Source organism: Triturus cristatus, chromosome 7 (assembly GCF_964204655.1).
Source record: "Triturus cristatus chromosome 7, aTriCri1.1, whole genome shotgun sequence".
Lineage (NCBI taxonomy): Eukaryota > Metazoa > Chordata > Amphibia > Caudata > Salamandridae > Triturus > Triturus cristatus.
The window spans coordinates 484,793,761-484,816,790 of record NC_140590.1 but is presented as its reverse complement, the minus strand read 5'-3'; the positions used below and the strand labels follow the sequence as shown (position 1 = coordinate 484,816,790).

The 23,030-nt window shown below is 44.5% G+C and overlaps 1 protein-coding gene across 1 annotated transcript in view; it reads right to left on the bottom strand.

Moving 5' to 3' along the window:
- Positions 1-20,099, bottom strand: part of STX8 (syntaxin 8) — a 975,973-nt gene extending 955,874 nt beyond the window's left edge. The window contains exon 1 of the mRNA XM_085616822.1: positions 19,971-20,099. Coding sequence (XP_085472948.1) covers positions 19,971-19,987 — 17 coding nt within the window. The 5' untranslated portion in view covers positions 19,988-20,099. The remainder of the gene's footprint in view (positions 1-19,970) is intronic.
- Between the last annotated feature and the right edge of the window lie 2,931 nt (positions 20,100-23,030).

Here is a 23,030-nt window from a genome sequence, read left to right as displayed (position 1 = left end):
TGTCTGCGTGATGTGGCTGTCTGTGTGAGCTTGCTTCTGTGATTATCTTTGTGGACCTGCAGCAGTGTGTGTGTGGTATAGTTTTAGGGGAGAGGGTGTAGCCTAATGGCCAGAGCTGCTGACCTTGGAGCTGGAAAACCAGATTCGAGCCTCTGCGTCGGTTTAGCATCCTGTGATTCTGGGCAAATCACCCAATCTCTCCGTGCCTGCCAAGAATGAATGTGTCCCTGTGTAACGTTACTGGTGCTCATGTAAAGTGCTCAAATACGTTTGGGTCGATTTTTCGCTAGATAAAACTGCAAAAGAAAAAATCCGTGCCATTGCACACATAATGCACCCTTCATGTGACCTTGACTTATGCTACTGCTGTTTAAATAACCAGTGATTTTACTGTGCAAGTGCTGCGCTGAATAAAACCGTGTCCTAAAGAATAAATACGTGCTAAAACGAAATGCATGTCTGCTGTTGGCAGCGCGCAGCTCTTTACATTGCCTTTAATTTAAAGGGTAATTCCACAGTGTAAATGTTGCTGTGTTGATTGGGGCACTGTAATTACTCCACTCTTTCAATGCGGCATTACCAAAGATTCAGAGCCCGACTCAAATCATTTATAAGAACCAGGAGCAGTGCTACAAGAGGTCGCCCTTAAATACTATCACGGGCCTCTGTGAACTGACCACACGAAATGTCCAATAAAAGAGCAAAGACGCACAGTGTTTAGAATTCTACTAAATGTATCTGAATATTCCCATTTTATTGCCATTTTCGATGTTTAACATTCCGTCAATAGTACTACTTTGTAGGCATTTGGATGTTTTGGGTCAATTCGCGAAGGCGTGTAAAAGTACAAAAAATACGTATTACTAGAATAACACTTTACATACTCTAAAAGCCCTCTGTACATAGGGTCTCTTCGACTACTCACTTCTAAGGGTCGTCCCAATGGTTTTATTTCCCTGGGCAACCTGGTTTCCAGTCCTACCCTTTCAAGCAAAACAAACATTGGCAAAGCCAATAGGTTTCACCTTTAAATACGAAAGCCAAGCTGTTAGTTTTGCCAGTGTTTGTCTGTAAAGTATCGTGAGTGCACGGTGTGATGCATGTGAGTTTTTGTGGTGCTGAGTTTCGTATGCACGGTTTAGGTGTTTTCTTTTAGCACGCCTGGTGGTGTGTTCAGTGTGCACGCTGTACACTCTCATGCATAATTGGAGACGTGTTTCTGTGTTATGTATGTATAGGAATTTGTGTTGTAGTGGGTGTGCCTTCCTCTACTATGTGTGCTAGCAGGACGGGGCTGTGAGGGGGTAATATAAACTTTCATAATCACTGTACACAACAGGGAGCGCGGCCCACTCCAGACACAGTGGTATGAACTCTTCCATTGTGTGAAGGTTCAGTGCTGTTTACTCAGGGCTGCAGTCAGACATCCTCTCGGGAATAATTTTTTTTTTTTTAAACAGAACAACTTTCGGTGCGGACAAAAAGCAGCGGAGTTCGCTGATATTTTTTCGGAAACGAAAATACTGGAATGTAAAAAGTTGAACGTCTGTGTGACTTGCAGTTATATAGAACATGCCGCGCTTTCAGAACACATAGGAAAGGGTGAACAAGACGAGGCCCCAGTGCAAAGTGCCCTCAAAACAGAGGGTGTTGCCAAACAGGTAGAGCGGTCCAACTCGAAGCTGGCAGCGACTCTCAGCATCCTGTGATTCTGGGCAAATCGCTTAACAGGCATTTGCAATGCAATAGGTCTCGCCTTTGTAAGAGTTTGAGCTATTGTCATTGTAAAGGACAATTCCTTTCATTTATGTGTTTTGAAAACCTGTAAGCGGTCCGTAAACACGCAGTTTGTACTAATAGCTGGCAGTAAAAGAGGCGCAGTTACTGCCAGCCTTGTAAGCAACGACTATAAGTACAAAGTGTGTGTTTACACACCGCTTGCAGGTTTTCAAAACACATAAATAAAAGGTGTTGTCATTTACTATGCCAATAGCTCAAACTCTCGCAAAGGCGAGACCTATTGCATTTTTAAAGCTTGTTCTGACATGGTGTTGGGGGTTTTAGGTCTCTGGGCACTTTAGCACTGCTGTCCAGTGTAAAGTGCGTGTGCTCTCTGTGGGAAATATAGTAAGTATTGGTCTACACCTGTTTGGCATATTTAATTTACCTGTCTGTCCCTTGTAAAGTGGTATCACATATACCCAGGGCTGGTAAATTAAATGCTACTGGTGGGCTTGCAGCGCCAATTGCGCCACACACCAAAATAGCCTTTCAAGCCTATCCCAAGCCTCTCCATTGCAGGGCCTGTGAGCACAGTGTTACCTAAAGCGTGTGCCATGTCTGTGACCCCCCTTTTACTGCATGTCAGTAATCCCTAAGGTAGGCCCTAGCTAGCCCTATGGGTAGGGTGCATTGTAGGTAAAAGGTAGGACATGTACCATAAGTGTGTGACATGTCCTGGTAGTGACAAACAGCCATTTTGGTTTCTCACTGCTGTGAGGCTGCCCTCTCATAGGAATGAATTGGGGATTCCCGGATAAGTGTTTCAGTGGTAATTCCTGATATGAGAGGAGAAGCGTGGTCAAGTTTGATACGTTTGGAATACTAATAATAAATGCTGCACAATGGTGTGCGCAGATTTATTATCACTGTATTAGAAGTGCCACTTTTAGAAGTTCGCATTTCTGTGTGCTATGTGTCTGCCTGCCTGATGTGTATTGCACGTCTGGCTTTGGAGTAGCAGGGGCTGGTGAGGTGTGTGTGGCTCCAGAAGGGGTAGGGCGAGTCAGCGCTAGGCTGAATAGGTCTTCTGCATTTGGAATAGTGGTTGTAGTAGTCCCCAGACCCTGAATAGACCTGGGCCTGCCTATGTAAAAGCTGGCTTCACCCCCGTGTTGTGTCTGATGGCAGCGCCCCCATCTCACAATGGAGGGTGTGAGCACTGTACACAAAGTGCTCTGCACTCCCCAGAACCCCCCCCCCCCACCCCCCCTCCTCCAAGCCCCATGCCAGGGCAGACAAAGAGAATCCTGGTATAAGTACTGGGGCTGAGTCCCCCATGAAAAGGTTGTTCCTGTGCATACTGGGGGCCTTGCTGCTGCTGGGCTCCAGGAGGAACCTATAATGCAAAGAATAGGGGTACCAACCTGCACACCTGTGGTGCAATATGTAAAACAAAGTGTACTGATGTAAACAGTTTATTCTGATCGTGCTGCTGTGTGCTTATGGTCCAGCCTAAAAGACCTGTGTTACTATTGTGTGAAACTGAGGTGCGGAAATCTGCGTACCTGTCACTCAGCGCACTTTTGAAATGTCCCTGAGGTTTCTACCAAGTTATATAACTGTATAAGCAATAAACATGTTGTTCATTTGATCAACAACATAATCTTTTATTTATTACTTCTTTTGTGAATTACGCAACCTTCTTCAATACCTTTGTATCAAACAAAACATAAGACTTAATGTGAAACAGAAATAATTACTGAACATAACCAAATTGTAAGTTCTGGTTCAATTTTAACATGTTGTAACAAAAACCCAAAGCATTTCGGGTGTAACCTTTCATCAGGGGCATGATATTACAAAAACGTGAATTACATGCGATTCCAAATCTTTTCAAAAACTTGTAGCCACCGGCTGGAACAAATAAAAACAAGTACATATCAATATGCGTGGACTCTATATGAATAGAATACAGAACATTATCCGTTCTTGCTGCCACTATCACTCATGCGTGGTGGATTGAGAAACCTTGTGTCTAAAACTACAGAAAGTGAAAAGCAAAAGGTAGGGATAATAAAAAGTGCTAGACCTAAAAACCCTGATGTCAAAAGTGTGTAGAAGTAAAGAGGTAACAGGCGGGTAACCAGGACATAAAAAACTGAATGTTAACCGTGATGAAAATCAGTCAGCCCATAAGAAAAAAGTCAGTGCTGGAAGGTCTGAGTGCTTGTGTATAAAAGTCACTTAAAACATGCTCACTTGCTGAAAAATTGAGGTAGTGAAACCTATGTGCTCAATGAAAAGTGAATCACGCGGTGCCTTGTTGTACATACGAGTTAAATTCATAGTTCATGAAAACTGAAAGGGGTATCGCGGTGAAACCGTGTTCCCCTGGGGCGTTTAACTTTCTACAGGAACTGAAAAACAAACATAACTCGTGTCAGGAAAATGTATTGTGAGAGCTATAAAAAGAGAACTCTGTCTCATGTAGTAAACGGGTTTTACCTGTGCCGTTGATAATTCAACAGAGCTACTGTAGGGCGAACTTGATGGATGAAAGTAATCTATAACAAAAGATACCGTTAGTCAATGAGCCGCAGGAGCGGCAGCATACTTAAAATCTGCTGCATAATACTGTTCTCAAGCTTACTGATAGTAGAAGAGGCTCTAACAAGAAATCTATCGGAGGCGGTGCTTGACTGTCGAACGTGATCTGTAACACGAAAAACCAACAATCATAAACCATTCGAACGGCAGCTAACAGACTCCTGTAATTCGCGACGTAATGCAGATGTCCCGCTTACCGGTTTTAAGAAGGTTCAGGCATAAACGTTAATCTCCGATTCCACCGTGTAGCTGAGCCGCTGAGACCCCAGACTTTAAGAGTGTACGTGGCATCTCTGCGCGTCACCTAAATTTAGCGCATGCCCAATAGACTGAAAGGTAACCGCACCTGATGTTCAAAGTTTGAAAAATCTTTATCGACACCTAACCATCTAAGCATTAACTTAATCCAAACATACATTAGGTTCTCCTTGGTACTCAAAACGTTATCCACGGCCATGACGGGCTTAAATAATAAGGTTTAGTCCACTATAATTGAAAACATATTTTGACTAGTGACATGCTATCTTGAACCCTGAGAATATCTACGAGTGTGCGGAAATACCGTCTTACCACTAATCCGACGTATGCAAGTACGAACGGCGTTCAGGTTGAGATTTTCAGAGAGACGAGTGAGAAGAACGACTTCTACGAGTGTTGTAATAAAAACTTAATGGGTGATAGTAGGAGCAAGTGCAGATGTACAATGACAAGATGTCACGAAAGAATACCACACAGATGAAAACATCAGGTGTGTGACAAAGATAATACCACTGGATAGCAAGAATCAAACATATCTCCCATGCATTACAGAAAACATAACATCTCATAATGATCATTTAAACCTTTTGGAATGATAGTATTGAGAAATTTTATCTAAAAGGTGCTAACCTAGTGTTCATATCTATGCTGCCTTTATGAGTGATGTTTTCTAAGATGGTAAATCTTAGCTCAATGTGCTGCTAGGCAAGAGTGTCTATTCTTATTGAGTATCATGCTTTATTGCTCAATAATACGGGTTTTGATTTTTCTGGAAGTTCTCCCCACATAGATAAGTCCGCATAGGCCACGGATAACGTATAGGTCTCCTTCTGTGTTGCAATCTGAGGTATGTTTTAGTTTTGTCGGTTTTCCAGTGTGTGGATGATGAAAAATATTTCCAAGAATGACATTTCCCCATTGTCCACAGTTGAAGCATTTCCTCATGCCCTTGAATCCTGAGGTCAATTGTATGGGTTTTGGTTTTAAAATCTCTCTGAGATTTTTGGAACGGGTGTGCGCAAAAAGAGGTTTATCCATGAATAATTCCTGGAAATCTGGTTCCTGTTCCACAATTTCCCATCTCTTTCTTATGATCTTCTTAATTTTTGTTGTATCCACGGAATGTTTCAACACGAATATTCCGCGTTTGTTTGTGGTTTTTGGTTGGTTGATGAGAAGGTCCTCACGTTTTTTCCATCTCCACTCTTGACCTGGCATTTTCCAAAACCTCAGGTGGATATCCCCATCAGCGACATCTCTCTAATTGATCCTGAATTAATTTGTCGGATTCCATAGCATTCAAGGAAATTCTTGTGATTCTGATGAACTGAGACACCGGGAGATGTCTTTTTAATGAAAACGCATGGAAACTAGTAAAGTGTAAAGCATTGTTTTTATCCGTAGGTTTACGATATACTGAACTTTCTATACTTGTTGCTATGTTCCTTATTTCGATATCCAGGAATTGAATCTTGTGAGTTTGAGTGATTGAGTTGTAGGATGTTCTGTTCCAATGTTACTTGATTCCCTTGCCATATAATCAAGATGTCGTCAATGTATCTCATATACATGACTAAATGTCTCTCCCATTGCTCGTTGTTCAAGATGTATTTATCTTCAAAAGCTGCCATGTAGGTATTTGCGTATGAGGGAGCTCCGGGAAAGCCCATAGAAGTGCCAGCTTGGTGTAAAAAGAATTTATCATCCCAAGTAAAGTAGCTGTGATATAATGAAAATTCTAATAGTGCCAACAGAAAAATCCTGCGAACTTGTTCAGACTGATTGTTGAGTATTCTCCAGTCCACCGCTTCTATCCCCTCACCATGAGGGATAGAGGTGTAAAGTGCAACCAAATCTATGGTGCAAAGTAAGGTGTCTTCATTGAAGGTGTGTTTTATACTTTGCAATTTGATCAGACAATCCGTGGTATCTTTTACCTAGGAACTCCATGTTTGAACTAGTGGTTGTCGATGAAAGTCACTGTATTGGCCAATAGCTTCATGTATAGAACCGCATCCTGCGACAATAGGGCGGAATGGAGGGTTAACTGCGTTTTTATGCATCTTTGGCAGCATGCACAAGTGAGGTATTTGAGGATTTGAGGGTTGTAAAAACCGTTTAGTGGTGTTTGTAACCCAACCCATCCCATCTCTTGTGCATGATTGAGAATCTGTTCCAAGATAATCATGAATTCCTTTGTAGGATCAGATGGTAGCTGAATGTAAGTATTGGTGTTTAGTACATGATCATTCACTTTTAAGTCATAAAATTATTTGTCCATTACTACAATGGCTCCCCCCTTGTCTGCAGGTTGAAATGTGAGACTGGTGTCTGAACTCAGATCTAAAAATCTTCTGTTTCTGGGATGTTAAATCTTGTGATTGGGATGTTGGGATTGGATGCCCTGAATGTCTTTTTTGACAAGTAATTCAAATGTATCTAGAGTTTTGTGCGAAATAGGCGCCATGAAATTGCTTCTGGGTCAAAATCTCTCCTGTGTCTGGGTGGGTATCTGTGTGTTGGAACATGAGTGAAAAAAACACCTCAATCGCAATTTCCAAAAACCACAAACAAATGTGCAATATTCGTGTTGAAACATTCTGTGGAAGCCACAAAAATTAAGAAGATCATAAGAAAGAGATGGGAAATGTGGAACAGGAACCAGATTTCCAAGAATTATTCATGGATAAACCTCTTTTTGCGCACACCCGTTCCAAAAATCTCAGAGAGATTTAAAAAAAAAAAACCCATACAATTGACCTCCGGATTCAAGGGCATGAGGAAATGCTTCAACTGTGGACAATGCGGAAATGTCATTCTTTGAAATATTTTTCATCCTCCACACACTGGAAAACCGATAAAACTAAAACATACCTCAGATTGCAACACAGGAGTCATATACGCTATCCGTTGCCCATGCAGACTTATCTAGGTGGGGAGAACTTCCCGAAAAATCAAAACCCGTATTATTGAGCATAAAAGCATGATACGCAATAAGAATAAACACTCTTGCCTAGCAGCACATTGGATAGACATGACACACACTATCCCACAACTAAGATTTACCATCTTAGAAAACATCACTCATAAAGGCAGCATAAATATGAACACTAGGTTAGCACAACAAGAAACTTTCTGGATACAATTTCTCAGTACTATCCAAAAGGTTTAAATTATCATTACGAGATGTTATGTTTTCTGTAATGAATGGGAGATATGTTTGGTTCATGCTATCCAGTGGTATTATCTTTGTCACACACCTGATGTTTTCATCTGTGTGGTATTCTTTCGTGGCATCTCGTCAGGTGGTGTCTGCACAGGCTTTCTGGGACCTGGAGTCCTCTTCCCAGGTCAGTGATGGATTGAGCGGCAAAGTTCAATCTCCCGCAGTGGAACCCCGAAGCGGATGCGGCAAGGCGCTATATAGACGAGCAGCACGTCAGGTGGTGTCTGCACAGGCTTTCTGGGACCTGGAGTCCTCTTCTCAGGTCAGTAATGGATTGAGCGGCAAAGCTCAAACTCCTGCAGTGGCACCCGCGAAGCGGGTGCGGCAAGGCGCTATACAGACGAGCAGCGCGTCAGGTGGTGTCTGTACAGTCTTTCTGGGACCTGGAGTCCTCTTCCCATGTCAGTGATGGATTGAGCGGCAAAGTTCAAACTCCCGCAGCGGCACCCGCGAAGCGGGTGCGGCAAGGCGCTATATAGACGAGTAGCGCGTCAGGTGATGTCTGCACAGGCTTTCTGGGACCCGGAGTCCTCTTACCAGGTTAGTGATGGATTGAGCGGCAAAGTTCAAACTCCCGCAGTGGCACCCCGAAGCGGATGCGGCAAGGCGCTATATACACGAGCAGCACGTCAGGTGGTGTCTGCACAGGCTTTCTGGGACCTGGAGTCCTCTTCTCAGGTCAGTGATGGATTGAGCGGCAAAGTTCAAACTCCCGCAGTGGCACCCGCGAAGCGGGTGCGGGAAGGCGCTATACAGACGAGCAGCGCATCAGGTGGTGTCTGTACAGTCTTTCTGGGACCTGGAGTCCTCTTCCCAGGTCAGTGATGGATTGAGCGGCAGCTGCAACAAGGGGGTCATTTGTTGACAGAGTCCCAGAGTGGGGCTCGCCAGGCACAGGGGTGCCAGTGCCATTTATCTTTGGGGCCACATTGTTTTAGAGTTCCAGTAGGACCCAGGAGGCACAGTTGTGCCAGGCCGCATTTCCCCAGCTGCACCGCAGGAGCGCAGGCAGCTGCCCCACGGGAGCATTTGTGTTTTCCTAAGGAAGGGGTGAGTTGCACCCCACGCCCCCAGCGCATCTGCGCACTGTGTTTCTGCTGCATGGGCAGCCAAGGGGCCAGTGGAAGGCCCACAGCTTACGCCCTGACTATCTGGACATAGGGCATTTGAGCCCCAGTAAAAGGCCAGTTGGCCTGGGGGTCAGGTTTATGTTGGCAGGGCGCAAAGCCCTAATGTGATGTCTACTGCATGATGTGATTTATGCCTACTGTTATTGGCTCAAGGTGATATCTATTCCGTAATGTGTTTATGCTTATGAGGTTATTGCATAATGTGTTTATGCTGGTGAGGCCTAATGCACAATGTGTTTATGCTAATGAGGTTTGGGCCTAATGAGGTTTATGCCTCATGTCATGCTATGGTATCTAATGCTAATGCGAGCACACTAGGCACACCACAAAAGAAACTCCACACAAGGTTATATCAAGAATAGCCTTTGTATTATCATAAACACATTAGAATCATAATCACACACTATACACTGTGCCAACTGGCACTGGGCAATATTCACAGGGGATTATATACAGGATCCTGTATATAATCCCCTGTGAATATTGCCCAGTGCCAGTTGGCACAGTGTATAATGTGTGATTATGATTCTAATGTGTTTATGATAATACAAAGGCTATTCTTGATATAACCTTGTGTGGAGTTTCTTTTGTGGTGTGCCTAGTGTGCTGCTGCTGTGTGTGTGTGTGTTGCGCAAACACTTTACACATTGCCTCTGGGAAAAGCCTGACTGCTCGTGCCAAGCTACCAAGGGGGTGAGCAGGGGTTATCTTCAACATGTAACTCCCTTGCCCTGACTAGAGTGGTGGTTTCTGCTTGGCTTCGGCGCAAGCCCTAGCCAACCAGAAATCCCATTTCTAACCCGTTATATATGATGATTCTGGGTTTGTCCAGCACTGTCCAGGATAGATCATTTATTGTGTGATGTTCCTCAAGGTAGTGTGTCGTGAACTTTGTTAGATTTCTGGCATCTGATTTTCCTTCTGTGCTCCATAATGCGTATTTTAACCTTTCTGGTAGTCATGCCAATGTATGTTTATGACATTCATTGTTTGACAGAAGTGTTCGCTTGGTTCCAACTCAACCAACTTAAATGCAACCCAGAGAAGTCGGAAATTATCTTCTTTGGTACCGCCCCCCTCTGGATGTCTGGAAGCAATGGTGGCCAGACGAAATGTCGCCTCCCCAGATGGCAGTTAACACTGTCAAAAACTTGGGAGTAAAGATGGATGATATGCTATCCATGAGAACTCAAGTTCAGACAGTGGCTGGCACGTGTTTTGGACTCTTGAAAATGCTTAGGAAATTTCTCGACCTGTTACCGACTCTGCACAGAAAGACAGTGGTTCAGGCTCTTGTCACCTCCAGATTGGATTATGTCAATATCCTTTATCTGGGCCTGCCAGAGTTCTTACTGAACAGGCTTCAGATTGTTCAGAATTCCGCTGCCAGAGCAGTCCTCAAGCTAGGGACCAGAGAACGAATTACTCACCATCTGAAGAAACTACACTGGTTGCCTGTTCGGTCCAGAATTATTTTGAAAGCCCTAGTTCTTACTTATAAAGCGCTTCATGGGCTGGGGGCCCATTACATACGGAAAAGAAACCTCTATTATACGCAACGCAGATCGCTTAGATCAGCACATCAACACTTAATCACGACGCCTACCTTTTGTAGAGTTCGCTGTGGCGGTCGTTCATTTCAACTGCAAGTTGCTCATTCGTGGAACATCTTGCCATTACCACTCAGGCAGGCCACGACCCTGTTGGCCTTTAGAAAACAGTTAAAAACCAGGATGTTCCAACAATTACCTTAATGAACTAGCCCCCCTCGGTCTTTGAGTTTTAGGTCTCTCGTCTCTTCTGTCCCAACGCCGGGACACTCTGTTGAGTTGCTGTACGCTCTAAAAATCCTTGCTTAACATAACATAACATGGGCATATTATTAAATAGATCACATTTTCTGAGTTACAGTTCGTGTGTGTTTTTTGTTCCCATGGATGGGGTAGGCCCACATCTACACTTCTAGAAGCCTTAGTCAGATGGCAAACATCAAAAGAACCACATCTTGTGTGTCCTGTGATTGGAGTCAATGACAATTGACCTTGTATCGTCATCGTCTAGAGACCTGGGGGTCGTGTGTGGACCAATAAATCATTCAAGTTGGCATTTCTCTTGAAAGAGAATAAAGGTTTATCCAAATTCAAGCTATTGGAATTCAATATCTGCCAATTCTTTAATATCAGTCGTTTTATGTGATGTGAGGCTGTATTGAAAGTGGTAACACAGACTGTCTTGGGAACCATTGATTTTTTCACCTTTTCCAGTATGTTATCTCTGTTTGTATTTGTTGCTCTCTTTCTGGCTTTCTTTATCTCTTTTTCTGGATATCCTCTGCTGTGGAGTTTCTTGGTCAGAAGCGCAGCTTCCTCATTAAAAGTTGTCCGTGCAGTTCCGTCGGAAGCAGAAGAATTGTCCCACTGGTAAATTCTCTCTAAGAGACTTAGGGTGGAAGCTCTCAAATGAGAGTAAGGAGTTTTTGTCTGTCGGTTTATGGTAGACACGAGTGGAAAGCCCTCCTCCTTTGGGTTCAATAACCAAATCCAGAAATGGTAATTCAGTGTTGGTTACAGTAGAAGTGAAATGTAACAAGGGGGTTACGACCATTTAGCCACTCCAGAAATCTCTGTCCAGACGATTCATCACCCAGAATCAACCTATATAACGGGAATAAAAAGCGACTACTTCTAATGAGGGAGCAGAAGTGGGTGTATAGACTAAAGAGCCACGAGGTGGGATTGAATGATGATGTTCCATTGAACAGCTTATACAGATAGGCTTGTACAAATATCAGTTTGTTGTGAGGGTAGGGGTTTTGTTACCCATATGGCGCTCGTTCTGTACTATATCCTGAGCCTTCACCACACTGGGGGATATATCAAATCCACCTATGTTGAGAGGCTAACACTATGATGACCCAGTTCTAGATAGATAGACACCATGAATAGTTTTCCTATGATTACTTACGTGTATTGCTCCTAGCTGGAACATATTTTGTACGGTATGTCCAAACACCAGAGTAATTAGTTCACCTAACACTTTATTGAAACTTTTGTGGTCACTTAGTTATGAAGGAGCTATTTTTCATGCACAACCAGGTAGCCTGGTGGTCAGTTACTAATACTCAATAAAGTTGTTTTATCAACGTTGAAGTCAATTCTTAGGGGTAATAGACTGACATTTTTCTATTCCTCATTTGTTAACTTAGAGCAAATTAGTTATTTTCCTTGGACTGCCAAAAAATCAGGTCTCTTGCTACTGACACAGCAGCACCAACAGCATTGTAATAAACATAATTTAGTAACACATCGGGGGGGATCATGGTCTTGTCATCGTGGAGCTTGCCCTCCGATGACTTTCACTAAATACAGTTGCCAGCCTGCATTGAAAAAAAACACTGGAAGGCAACAGTCCGGGAAAACTACGCGAATGACATTGTAGACGTCGCAGTCATGTCAGGGATGTGGAATTCCTATAGCCCGACGCCCAGGACCTATTGTTTGGGGTCAAGGGCAACAAGTTTTAATGAGTATTTTGTCCTTGGGACAAGTAGGCCCAACCCCCTGCAGCACAAACCCTTTGGCTGCCAGTTTGCAGTGCCACATTAAGGGTCAGGGAAGGGCACTGCCTGCAGTTAAGTTAATATTTGTGTGCATATGTTAATGCTATTCAAATTATATTTATGTTTCATTAATTGAAAGCCTTTATTATTCGGGTGAGTGCTCTAAATAAATGTAAGCTCTGACTGCACTACTGACTGGTTCCTGTAGAAAAATGTGTACAAGGTTTCAAAGTTTAGCAATATGAGGCTATGCATAATGCTCCCAGAACGCTCTTTGATTAGAATCAAATATTTTCAGAAGCTTGAAGCAAGATTAATGATTCTTTGCTTTCAATATAAAATGTTCCAAGCATAATGAAAGTAGGGGGGGAAAAAAACATTTTGCTAAACTACTATAAGATTTCACATACCATTTCTTTGCAGCATCATTTAATAACATGTGTTAAAATGTGTTGATGCAAGGTAGTATTTCCCAAAAATATTCATATTAGAAAATCAGTGTAACCAGTTTCATTAAGATTATGGGCAACATAAAAATAAACAAGCATTGGCAAAGCCAGTGGGTCTGAAATTGGTCATCAGCTTTTTAGTTTTGGCAATGCGTAACTTGGCATGGTTTTTGTAAAACCTTATTGATGTGAGAGCTGCAGGGGCCTCACCATTATAACAAACATTGGCAAAAGCAAACCTTGTTTTTGCTCTCAAAAAAGCACACACTGCCACATTAGTTATTGGCACTGAACAAAACGACTTTGTGCGCCAATATGCTCCTTGTGAAAGAGCAGAATGCGGTCACTCACAGTGAAGCCAGCTGATACACACAGAGAGAGAGAATTTTAAAAAACACAAAAGGTCATGGTTAACGCCAGACCAAATTAGGGGCCCAATTATTAAAGAAAGTCTCATAAGTGCCCTTACATTAAGTGCAGCTATATGGCTTTTGTGAATTCACAAGAATTTACTGAAGTCGGGCAAGAAATTGTACTCCTAGAAAATATTTGTGAACTGCATTTTAGCATGAGCTAATATGCATGAGTAGAAAAGCTCATGCAAAAACCTGAGTGTTTGCAAGCTCATTTTCCCTCCAACCACTTTTTTCCAAACTCTGGAAGAAGGTTTACGTCTGCCATTATCAGGAGTAAATCTCCAACATTTCTCAGTATGGGAAAAGATTAGAAAAGAGTTGTTGAAAACCCCTAAAACATGCAAGTTAGTAGGTTTACTACTACCTTCAGTACCAGTATGTAGATCTGGTGAAACGTGGCAACCTAGAGGGATTGCTAGTATTAAAACACTACCATGGAATGACCCCTGGTATAATCAGCGAGGCTATATAACAGCTCTTATACAATGAGATTGCTGACATAATTTGTCACCGCACTACATGGCACCAAAGGGACAAGTGGATTTTGTTACAGGACAAGTAGATTTATGAAGCAACCTGCCCCATGGACAAGTAGATATTTTAATAAATTCCACACCCCTACATGTGACACGCGACGCCGCTCATGTGACTGGAACTCCTCAGGGAAGAGGGGAGGAGGATCTCGCTACCTACACGGCGAGATCTGGAAACTATCCAAGCAGTGCACTCACCTAGATGAAGTAAGGAGCTAGGGGTGGGGTTCCACGAGCCAGGATATCAACCGTAGGCTATATTTAAATACGGGACAGGCTGCGTGTTGATACTCAATACAGGCATTCTTGAATGTGCACTTGGATGATAGACCCCGGTGGTGGACGGGTTGATATGTTTAACCTTAAACCCATGTTCACTCCAATCCAGAAAGCAGTTTGTAGCTGTCACAATCCATATTGCTACATGGACTTACACTATGAATGGAAATGAACGTGATTACCCACCCCTGAGGGTAAAGTCTGAAAAATCTGAATAATCATGCTCATGTTTAACCTCATTATGTATACGTTTTTTTTCCTCATTAAGTTTGACTACAGAGTGTCACTCCCAAACATCTCGCTAGTTTGAGGCGATTTAGTAAATGAGCCTCAGTGAGTTTGTTTTGATTTTCTTGCAGTGCTAGTAGTCACAAGGGTTTTAATTGGACTTCAGTCATGGATAAAATGGTTTCTTGCGGATATTATTTCATGAACACTGTTCCATTTTGTATGTTTGGTCTGAATTTGGACACGGTGCTACCAATCTACACCATATTGGGTACGAGCATCATGGTGGCTCATGATAGTGGTGTAATATGGGAATAAACAATTAGGGGATGGGGATTCTATAAGTATTGAGGGCACAGTTAGCCTATCTATAAGTAACTGTGTTTTTCTCCTCCGTCTGTTGTCCCCCACCCCACAGGTGACCACGTGTGCTTTATTTAGGGGAATTCTCCACACCTAAGCTATGTAGGGAGGTTCATACATTTGGGGATCCAAAGGGTCCTGATGTATGCCGGAGTGACCCAACACTGCGGGCACATATCAGACGGTAGAAAAAGTTGACACCTTGGCAGTAAGGAGGGGTGAAGGAAATCTTAATCTTCTTATATCACCACCATCCTTCACATTTTTAACCTAGCCACATGGCCCGGGAATACATTTTCGAGAGGGGACATTTAAGACCTAGTTTTAACCTTCACTGCATTTTTCTACGGTGATACCAATTTTTATCTTTGTATTGTTTTCCCCTCGCTTTTGCTCCACCCCAGGCATTGGTCTGCGCAGGGGCGTATTGAAGCAAGCCCAATGATGAAGCATGCACAATTTTGTGAGTGAGGGCAGTATTTTCACACTGAACACGTGCCACCTTGGTGAATACATTTCCCGACTCCTTTGTGTGTGTTGTGGTTCTGTAAATTGTAGGCCCATGTCTCTGAACATTTTCAGAACGCATATCCATATCATCACAGGCGCTGGTTTCCGTCCTGGCCGTTCATGTGATAAAATCAAGGTAATCTCATTGACGGAGCCTTGGTTTGACTCCTTTAAATTAAGCAGCAGTGGTATGCATGTCCAATATATTAAGGTAACAATATACAATCTGGATAAAAAAGTTCCATATATACAAAAGCCCGGCTTGTATCTACATGTTAACGCACCTCAGCCCTTTGCCTAACGAGCTACCCGACTCTGGCAGAATACTGACACATTCAAAACCCTTTGCAACACGCATTTTAACTCCCGGTCAGCGTACTCATTTGTCTTACACTCACATAACAAATACCTCCCACCAATATATAACAGTAGACTGAGAAACTTGGTAGCAATTCGTACGTTACAGGCCCAGGAAAGGAAACACTTGTTGCCTATGATATATAGTGAGATGGCAAAACTACGCTAAATTAACTCGGGGTGTGCACGTCTGTATTTATCACAGCATTCTTCTGCATGCTGTTCAGTGACCCTCATCCTATCGAGTCAGGTAGTCACAAAAACATTATGAGAATCGCAGTGCTACATTTCAAACAAGCATTGGCATAGCCAATCGGTCTCGCCTTTGGGACCCAATAAGTATTTAGTTATGCAGCACAATATCTTTGGTGCAACAACATCAACTGTTGCATGGCTAAACACTTATAAGGTCCCAAAGGTGAGACCTATTGTCTATGCCAATGCTTGTTTATCAATGTAAATGACACATTAAGTGTGAGTACCTGTTTGGATAAAATGCTAAAAAGACAAGTTACTGAAGCAGTACTAAATTTGGAAGCATAACAAACAAGTTATAAGGTTTCAAATTGCTTAGTTGTTTTGTACAAAGGAGATAGTTATCTTCACAGGAATCTTGGAATCAGTGATCCATATTAATCTTATCCTTTTATTATGCTGATATTCTTCCTTTGTCATATAAATGACTGTACTAACTCAGCTAAAAATGCAAATAAAGCCAAATTGAAAGCTACATATTTGTAATCAAGAAGATTTGCAAGGCTGCTCTGTTTCTAGTAAAAAAATAATGAAGGAAATAAGAACTCCCCACAATTAAATAAGGCAGATTAAGGAGTGAACTCGCAAGAGCTCCGACTAGTTCAAGACATCTGTCAATACTCTATTATGTTACAATCCCAGAGTACAGTTTATTGGCTTTCAAAACAAAATGTCCCTTTGATAAAACACAGTGATGGTGAATATAATTTTTTTGCACATGACACCATGCACCATGGCAAGGGGGTTAGTAGGGAATGAAAAAGGTTCGCAAACCTCTCTTTTTATGTAATATTTATTTCCAAAGAATTTCACTGTGTTATGTTAGACTAATAAGAGAGAATAAAAGATACTGGAAACACCTACACCTAACGAGAAAAACAAATAAAACGCTGCAACAAGTCACAGTTTCACCCATCTCACAGGGGAGATTGTATTATTCTACTAAAACAGAAAGGATGAGGGTCGTGTGGTGCTGCCTGTCCCTTCACTATCGTTACACTCAAATATGTTAATTAGGACACTTGCAAAAGGCTTCCTGTGCCTTCCTGATATGAAAAAAGACAAGGGTAAAAATATTATGTGACAACTATTTATAGGGGCATTGGTGGAGATTAGTATTCATGTTGCTTTAGACACAGACAACACAACAGAGGATTGTATTTGTTACAAATACGACCATCGGGGAGAAGATGGCAGATGTGACCATCTTTTGTTGGGGAGGTGATGAAATCACCTAAAATAGTTTGCTACGGATCCCTTCTACATCATAGCAAGGGCCGGACTGGGAACCAAAACCGGCCCTGGCAAACTGCTCAGCCGCCCCCCCCCCCCCCGGCTATGCTGCAAAAACGGCCCTGTAACAAAAACGGCCCCAAGGGGCCCAAAACCAGCTCCTACCCGTGCGGCGCACCAGGGGATTGCCCGGTGCCCGCTACGGCCAGTCCGGCCCTGTAGATGGCAGCATGCTCTGTGGACTTTTTATCACTCTGAAAGAGCATCTGAGCAGAGTCAGATCTCTTGAAAGTAATTTAATAGGGATCACAACAGAAAGATACTAAATACATTGCAATATATAATATAAGATTGCGATTCCCAGTTGTAAAGACAGGACCGAGGTGATACCATGTGAGCGTATATCGGCGCTTGCTTGCACTTACTCAACGTTTATTAAAAAGATAATTTGCATAAATGTGTGGATGATTGTACAGACACCACCTGAGCAAATTGTGACTCATGAGATAGTCAAGGAACTCCACAAATGCTCAAAAGCCGTTTAGCAACTCATCATTTTTATTGTTAGCAATTTGCATATAAAATAGTAACATTACTTGTGTGCATGATCAAAATAGTGGAAGGGATTTGAAAAGAAAAGCCATGGGCTTGAAAATCTGATCACTCGAAAACATGGTCAGGTTTGAATCAGAAGCCTTGATTTTAACCGAACTTTAGACAGTGAGGATAGGTAGGGCAACACCTGTGGGGATTTGCAAAGGCTCGGGTTAATTACGCCCTCCCGCCCCTGGAGCGCAGTGTTCACTTGTTTCCCAAAGGTGATTAACAAAACGCAAAGTCTGCCTGTTTTAAAACATGCTGCCTCTTTTTCCCTTGCAACCCCCAAAGAGCAACCAAGAATAATTTGGTTGGGACAGTGTCTCCCATGGTGCTCTGCTCTTTAACCTAAAGAAAAGCTCACAGATGGACAGAGCCATTATCCGAAATAAAAGCTGAATCGCATATCCTGCTGTTCATATTATAAATAGGGGGTATGTGAAGGTCCCGCACTCACACAGTCCTGCTCAGCATTTCCTGTTGCAGTTTGACCCCAAAACATGTGAAGTCATTGATATAAGTGTTGAACCACGACAGACCGCTAAGAGGATGTTGCCACAGTTGAGGGCACTGCAGCGGTATATTAGGAAATGCATGCTATTGCTAGACTGTCCTCTGCAAGTGTTTTACGACTGATGAAAATACTGGTGACGTGCTTAACTCTCCATGTTTCAGCAGGAAATGATGATAACCGTGCACTAAGTAGATGCAAAAAAACTGTTACTGAGCTTGAGTGCATCATTGCATATAGTGCCGACACATTCCCTAATCAGAAAGCAAACACATTAAAAGATTAAATTATAAACCAGCAACGAAAACTATTTAAAAGGCCGCGGTTACGGAGCATCAGTGTGAGTTCAGTAAAAACAAGCGTGCATGCCTCGCCCCCGGATAACAAAACAAACAAGCACTGAAACACAAGCGCGGCCCTGCGGCCCCGAAAGTTAATTAACTAGTACTTGTGCGCGTTCAGTCTGCTCTTTTTCAAAGCACATACATGTGCTTGTGGCGCGCCGCTGTGCACTTCCGCAAGCTGTATGTCGCCACAAGCACGAGTATGCGCTTTGAAAAAGAGCTGCACGACGAGTAAAGGTCTCCTATGCAGCGCATGCGCGCTGCGTAGGCGAGATCTAAAAAGTATTGCAGAATTTGCTGTCCTTGAACAACCAAGCATATTGCCCATTTACCCAAAATAAATAAATAATTATGGGTGCTTATGTGGCAAGCTGGCATTTCTTGCGGGCAGGGTCTGCCAAAGTTCAAGGCTGTGTTTCCTAGTTACAATAAGCAAAGCCACTTGAATTGTGCGATTTTGTGGCTGCTGCATTTTCCACATAGCCATGGATTTGCTGCATTTGCCACATAATCCATCGTCTGTTCGATAATATGCAGATTGTATCAAGAGACCAGATTATGAATACCAAAAACCGGGACATTTGACAAAAATAGAAGGACTACAATTTTACATCAACCCAGGGGGCACAAAATGACAGCGGACATCAGCACAAAAACACATACAACGACACACTAAGAAAATAAAGTGCAGTTTTCAACCCCATTATCGTACCTCTAAGTTAAATTGCTTCTGATAGGAGCTGCTAACTAGTCCTGCTTTGGTACACTTAAATATGTTCCATATGTGCTTCCACTGTTTTCAGTCGACCCTCTCTGAAAACCAGGACATGACCCACATTTCCAAAATCTGCCGGGATAGCTGGTAAAAAAAAAACAGGACTGTACTTCCAAATCCAGGACGCCTGGTCACCCTGTGATCTTACTACCAAAATGTTTTTGTTTTGTAGCTCGAACAGATCCAAAACTTACCACAAAGGTTTTACTGTGCACAGGATGAATGGCTATATTTCTGTTATTAATTGCTGTATTTTGGTGTAAAACCGGTAGTAACGAGATACAACTTTGCCAAGATATTCTTAATATAAGAAAAATATAAACAATTAGGTAATACTATCACAAAACGTGCAGTATTATGCAGCATAATTTTCCTTTTCTAGTTACATAATTTAGTCAAACCATCCGCATAATTTGCTTCTTCCCCATCGCATAATTCCAGTGGCTCTGAATATATATTCTATAGGAAAGCATTGTTAAGGCACTATGGGGGATGTAGTCCCGTATCAACAGGAGATGAAGCCCTACATGCGAGTGCCTTATTCTCTACGCCAGCACGTTCTTGCTTTTGAAAGCCCGGCTTCCCCCTTCACTCTAGGGTCCCAACCCATCGCCTCACCAGGGGTCTGGAGCCATGGCACAGCAATTCCAGTGAGTGTCTCAACAGCTTCGTTTCCAACCAGCAGCACCAGTCGGTTCCTGTTTGTATCACGTGACTGCAGACCGGCCTCCTGCGCGTCACATGATACTCTAAGACCACAAAGCTGTCACGTGGGATGTCTTTTTACGTCGCGCATTATTTTGAAACAGTACTGCGAGTGAGCGGTTTGCTTGCGATTTATTAGTAATTCCACGAATAATTTGTATTTACCTGACAGCTGTCGCCACGACAACGTTTCGTTCATGTGCTTCTTTCGTTTTTCGGTACAGATTCATGTGGTTGGGGATCGTTGCTGTGCGTTTTTTTTTATTCAAAGCCGAGACTCGACTGAAAATTCTATATCCCTATTATAAACAACGCGACACGCGCTACAGTACTCTACATCGTTGAAATGCACTATACAAATGCCTTGAGCATATCATAGGGGCGCTGAACTTTTCTAGTGTACGTGTCAGCCATCTTGTAATGTGAAGGACTGCCATTTGGCATGATTCTGTCATAGTGACCACACCGTCATCCGCTCCACTCAACACGTATGCACAGACGTCACCCAAAGATTACACTGACACATTCGTTATGGGTGAAGAACTGCTGCATGTTTATTTCATACAACAAAAGTATGACGATAGAGTGGGTTATCTTACGGGCGATCCAGGGCAAGCAGCCCCTCGCTGCTCCGCCCGCCTTGCGAGCCAGCACGCACGGTGGGTCGATGCCCGGCAGTGCGGCACATTTTTTCAGATCCTCCTTTGGATCACGTGATCTGTCTAATACTCCCGCCCCTTTTAACGTGGGCGGAGCGTGTTATGGCACACCCCCGGTTGGTCAGGCCCCCCCAACCGCCCGCAGGACTAACGGGGCGCTGTCGCGGTCTTCCCAGAACCTCCTTCGGCTCCCGTACCGACTGTCGCAGAGGTACCCTTACTGTACCCTTCTGCCTCCAGATCGCCCTGTAACTCCGCCACAGCTCTGGGGAGGCTCCCGTCTCTGCCAGAGCCCCCCCTTCCCCCCTATGCTGTTACTGATGCCCTGCCCCTGCGAGCGCCTCTTGCACATCCAGCAAGAACATGTCCATCCCTACCCTGGACAGGTGTACCCCATCAGCCTCATAGAACCCTTCCACCTTCTCTTGGATCAACGCATGTCTGATGAAACCCATGCCCCTATGCTCCATGAATTTCTGCATGGACCTGTTGACCCTCCTGCGCGACCTATCTACCGCAGCTGGAGACCTGGCTCCCCTCCAGGTCCTACGGGGGACGATCTCCGACCACCACAGTTCGCACGAACCCAGCGCCTGACTGATGGCTGCCAAGTCAGTTTGCATGGACTGAAGCAGGGCCCTCCTCCCCCTGGCAACAAGGTCATTCCCCCCAAGGTGCAAGATGAGGACCGACGGCCGGGCCCCCCCGGCCGCCAGGCGCTGTTCGATTGTGCCCCGAGCTTCGCTCCATTTCATCCCCGGGGAGCCCAACCATGCGAACTGCGTGTTAACGAAACTCTGCGACCAGTTCCTGTGCGCTGCCCAGCGTTCCAGCCTTGTGATGTAAGAGTGTCCCATCAACCATACCTGGTGGCCTGCCAAATGAAACGATGAAGCAGCTTTAGGCAGTCGTATATTTATTTGCACACAACCCTCTTGAGGTATACACGTTATGGAACACTCTGAAATGTACATATACTTGCACCTATAATCCGCCCCACACCTGCCAGAATACTGGGGCCTCAAGGTCGGACATATCTCTTAAAACAGTCGGAGGTCCATCGCCCCACACCCTTAACGCCCTCAGGACCCATGCCGGCCTTAGCCGCAGAGGTGGCGGCGCCAATTCGGAAAGAGTGGGAGGAGAATCTGCGCCCGCTCCCTGCTAAACCCCCCTTGGCAAGGGCGGCCCCCAATATGCGATCAAACTGAAACCTGGTGAGGGGGGCTCCATCCGCATGTACTAGGAAGGGCCCGGAGGCCGCTGGGCGCATGCCTAAGTACTCTCTGACTGTATGGACCGGGCAGTACCTGGAGTCCCCCAATGCTCGTAAGACTACGGTCGTTCCCCTCCCTGCCTGGTCCGTCTTGGATTTCCGGATGCGGAGCTCCAGTGCTACATTGAGACAGACATCTGCTATTCCCAGCGCTGCCCCAGACAAATCGGCCTTGGATTTCGCCACCAGTTCGCTAACCCTGAAGGCCCCGAAGAAGGACAGGCAGAATGCCGTTGCGAAGAGCCTAGCTTCGAACGGGGTGTGGGTAACCAGGGGCACTGCGTCTAGAATGTGCTGCAGGTCAACAAATTCAATGGGCGCCCTAGTGTCCGGTTGTCTGATCTCCTCCCTGGCCCACCCCTTCAGGGCCGCCCTGATCTTGAACGACCCCGTAGGGTCGACACCCCCATCTAGCCTGGTGTCATGGCGCACGGCAGCCAGGTGACCACATGTCCATGAGTGACTTTTGCCGTTCTCTTTGGCCCACACTACGAAGCTCTCTACTTGTTCCCCGCTCCCCGAGGCTTGCCCCCCCCTGCGCCTCCACTATTGCTCTAAATGTCGCCAGCTGGGAGCTGTACTTCTTCTGTGTCGCCGGCGCCAGGGACCTCTCCCCCATCTTCCTCAGTCGTTCCCCCACCGTAGCAGGCGCCAAAGGGGTGCTGGGAATGGTGTCATCTCCGCCCTTGCCCGCGGCCATGCCTCTCGGAACCGGAGCCACTGAAAGCGAGAAAGAGCGTCAGCTGCCACATTCTTGACACCCGCGATGTGCCGCGCCCTAAACTCGATGTTGTTGCGCAGTCCTGCCTTCACTAATTCCCTAAGCAGGCTTAGAACTAGCGGGCAAGAGGCGGTAAGGCTGTTTATTGCGTGCACCACCGCCATGTTGTCCGACCAGAACACCACTTTCCTGTCGCTTAGCCTTGCCCGCCATAAGTGCAGGGCAACAAGGATGGGGAAGAGTTCCAACACTGCAACATTGCTCGTCACTTTCTTTTTTCGCCATGCATTCGGCCACCTCATTGCACACCACTCCTC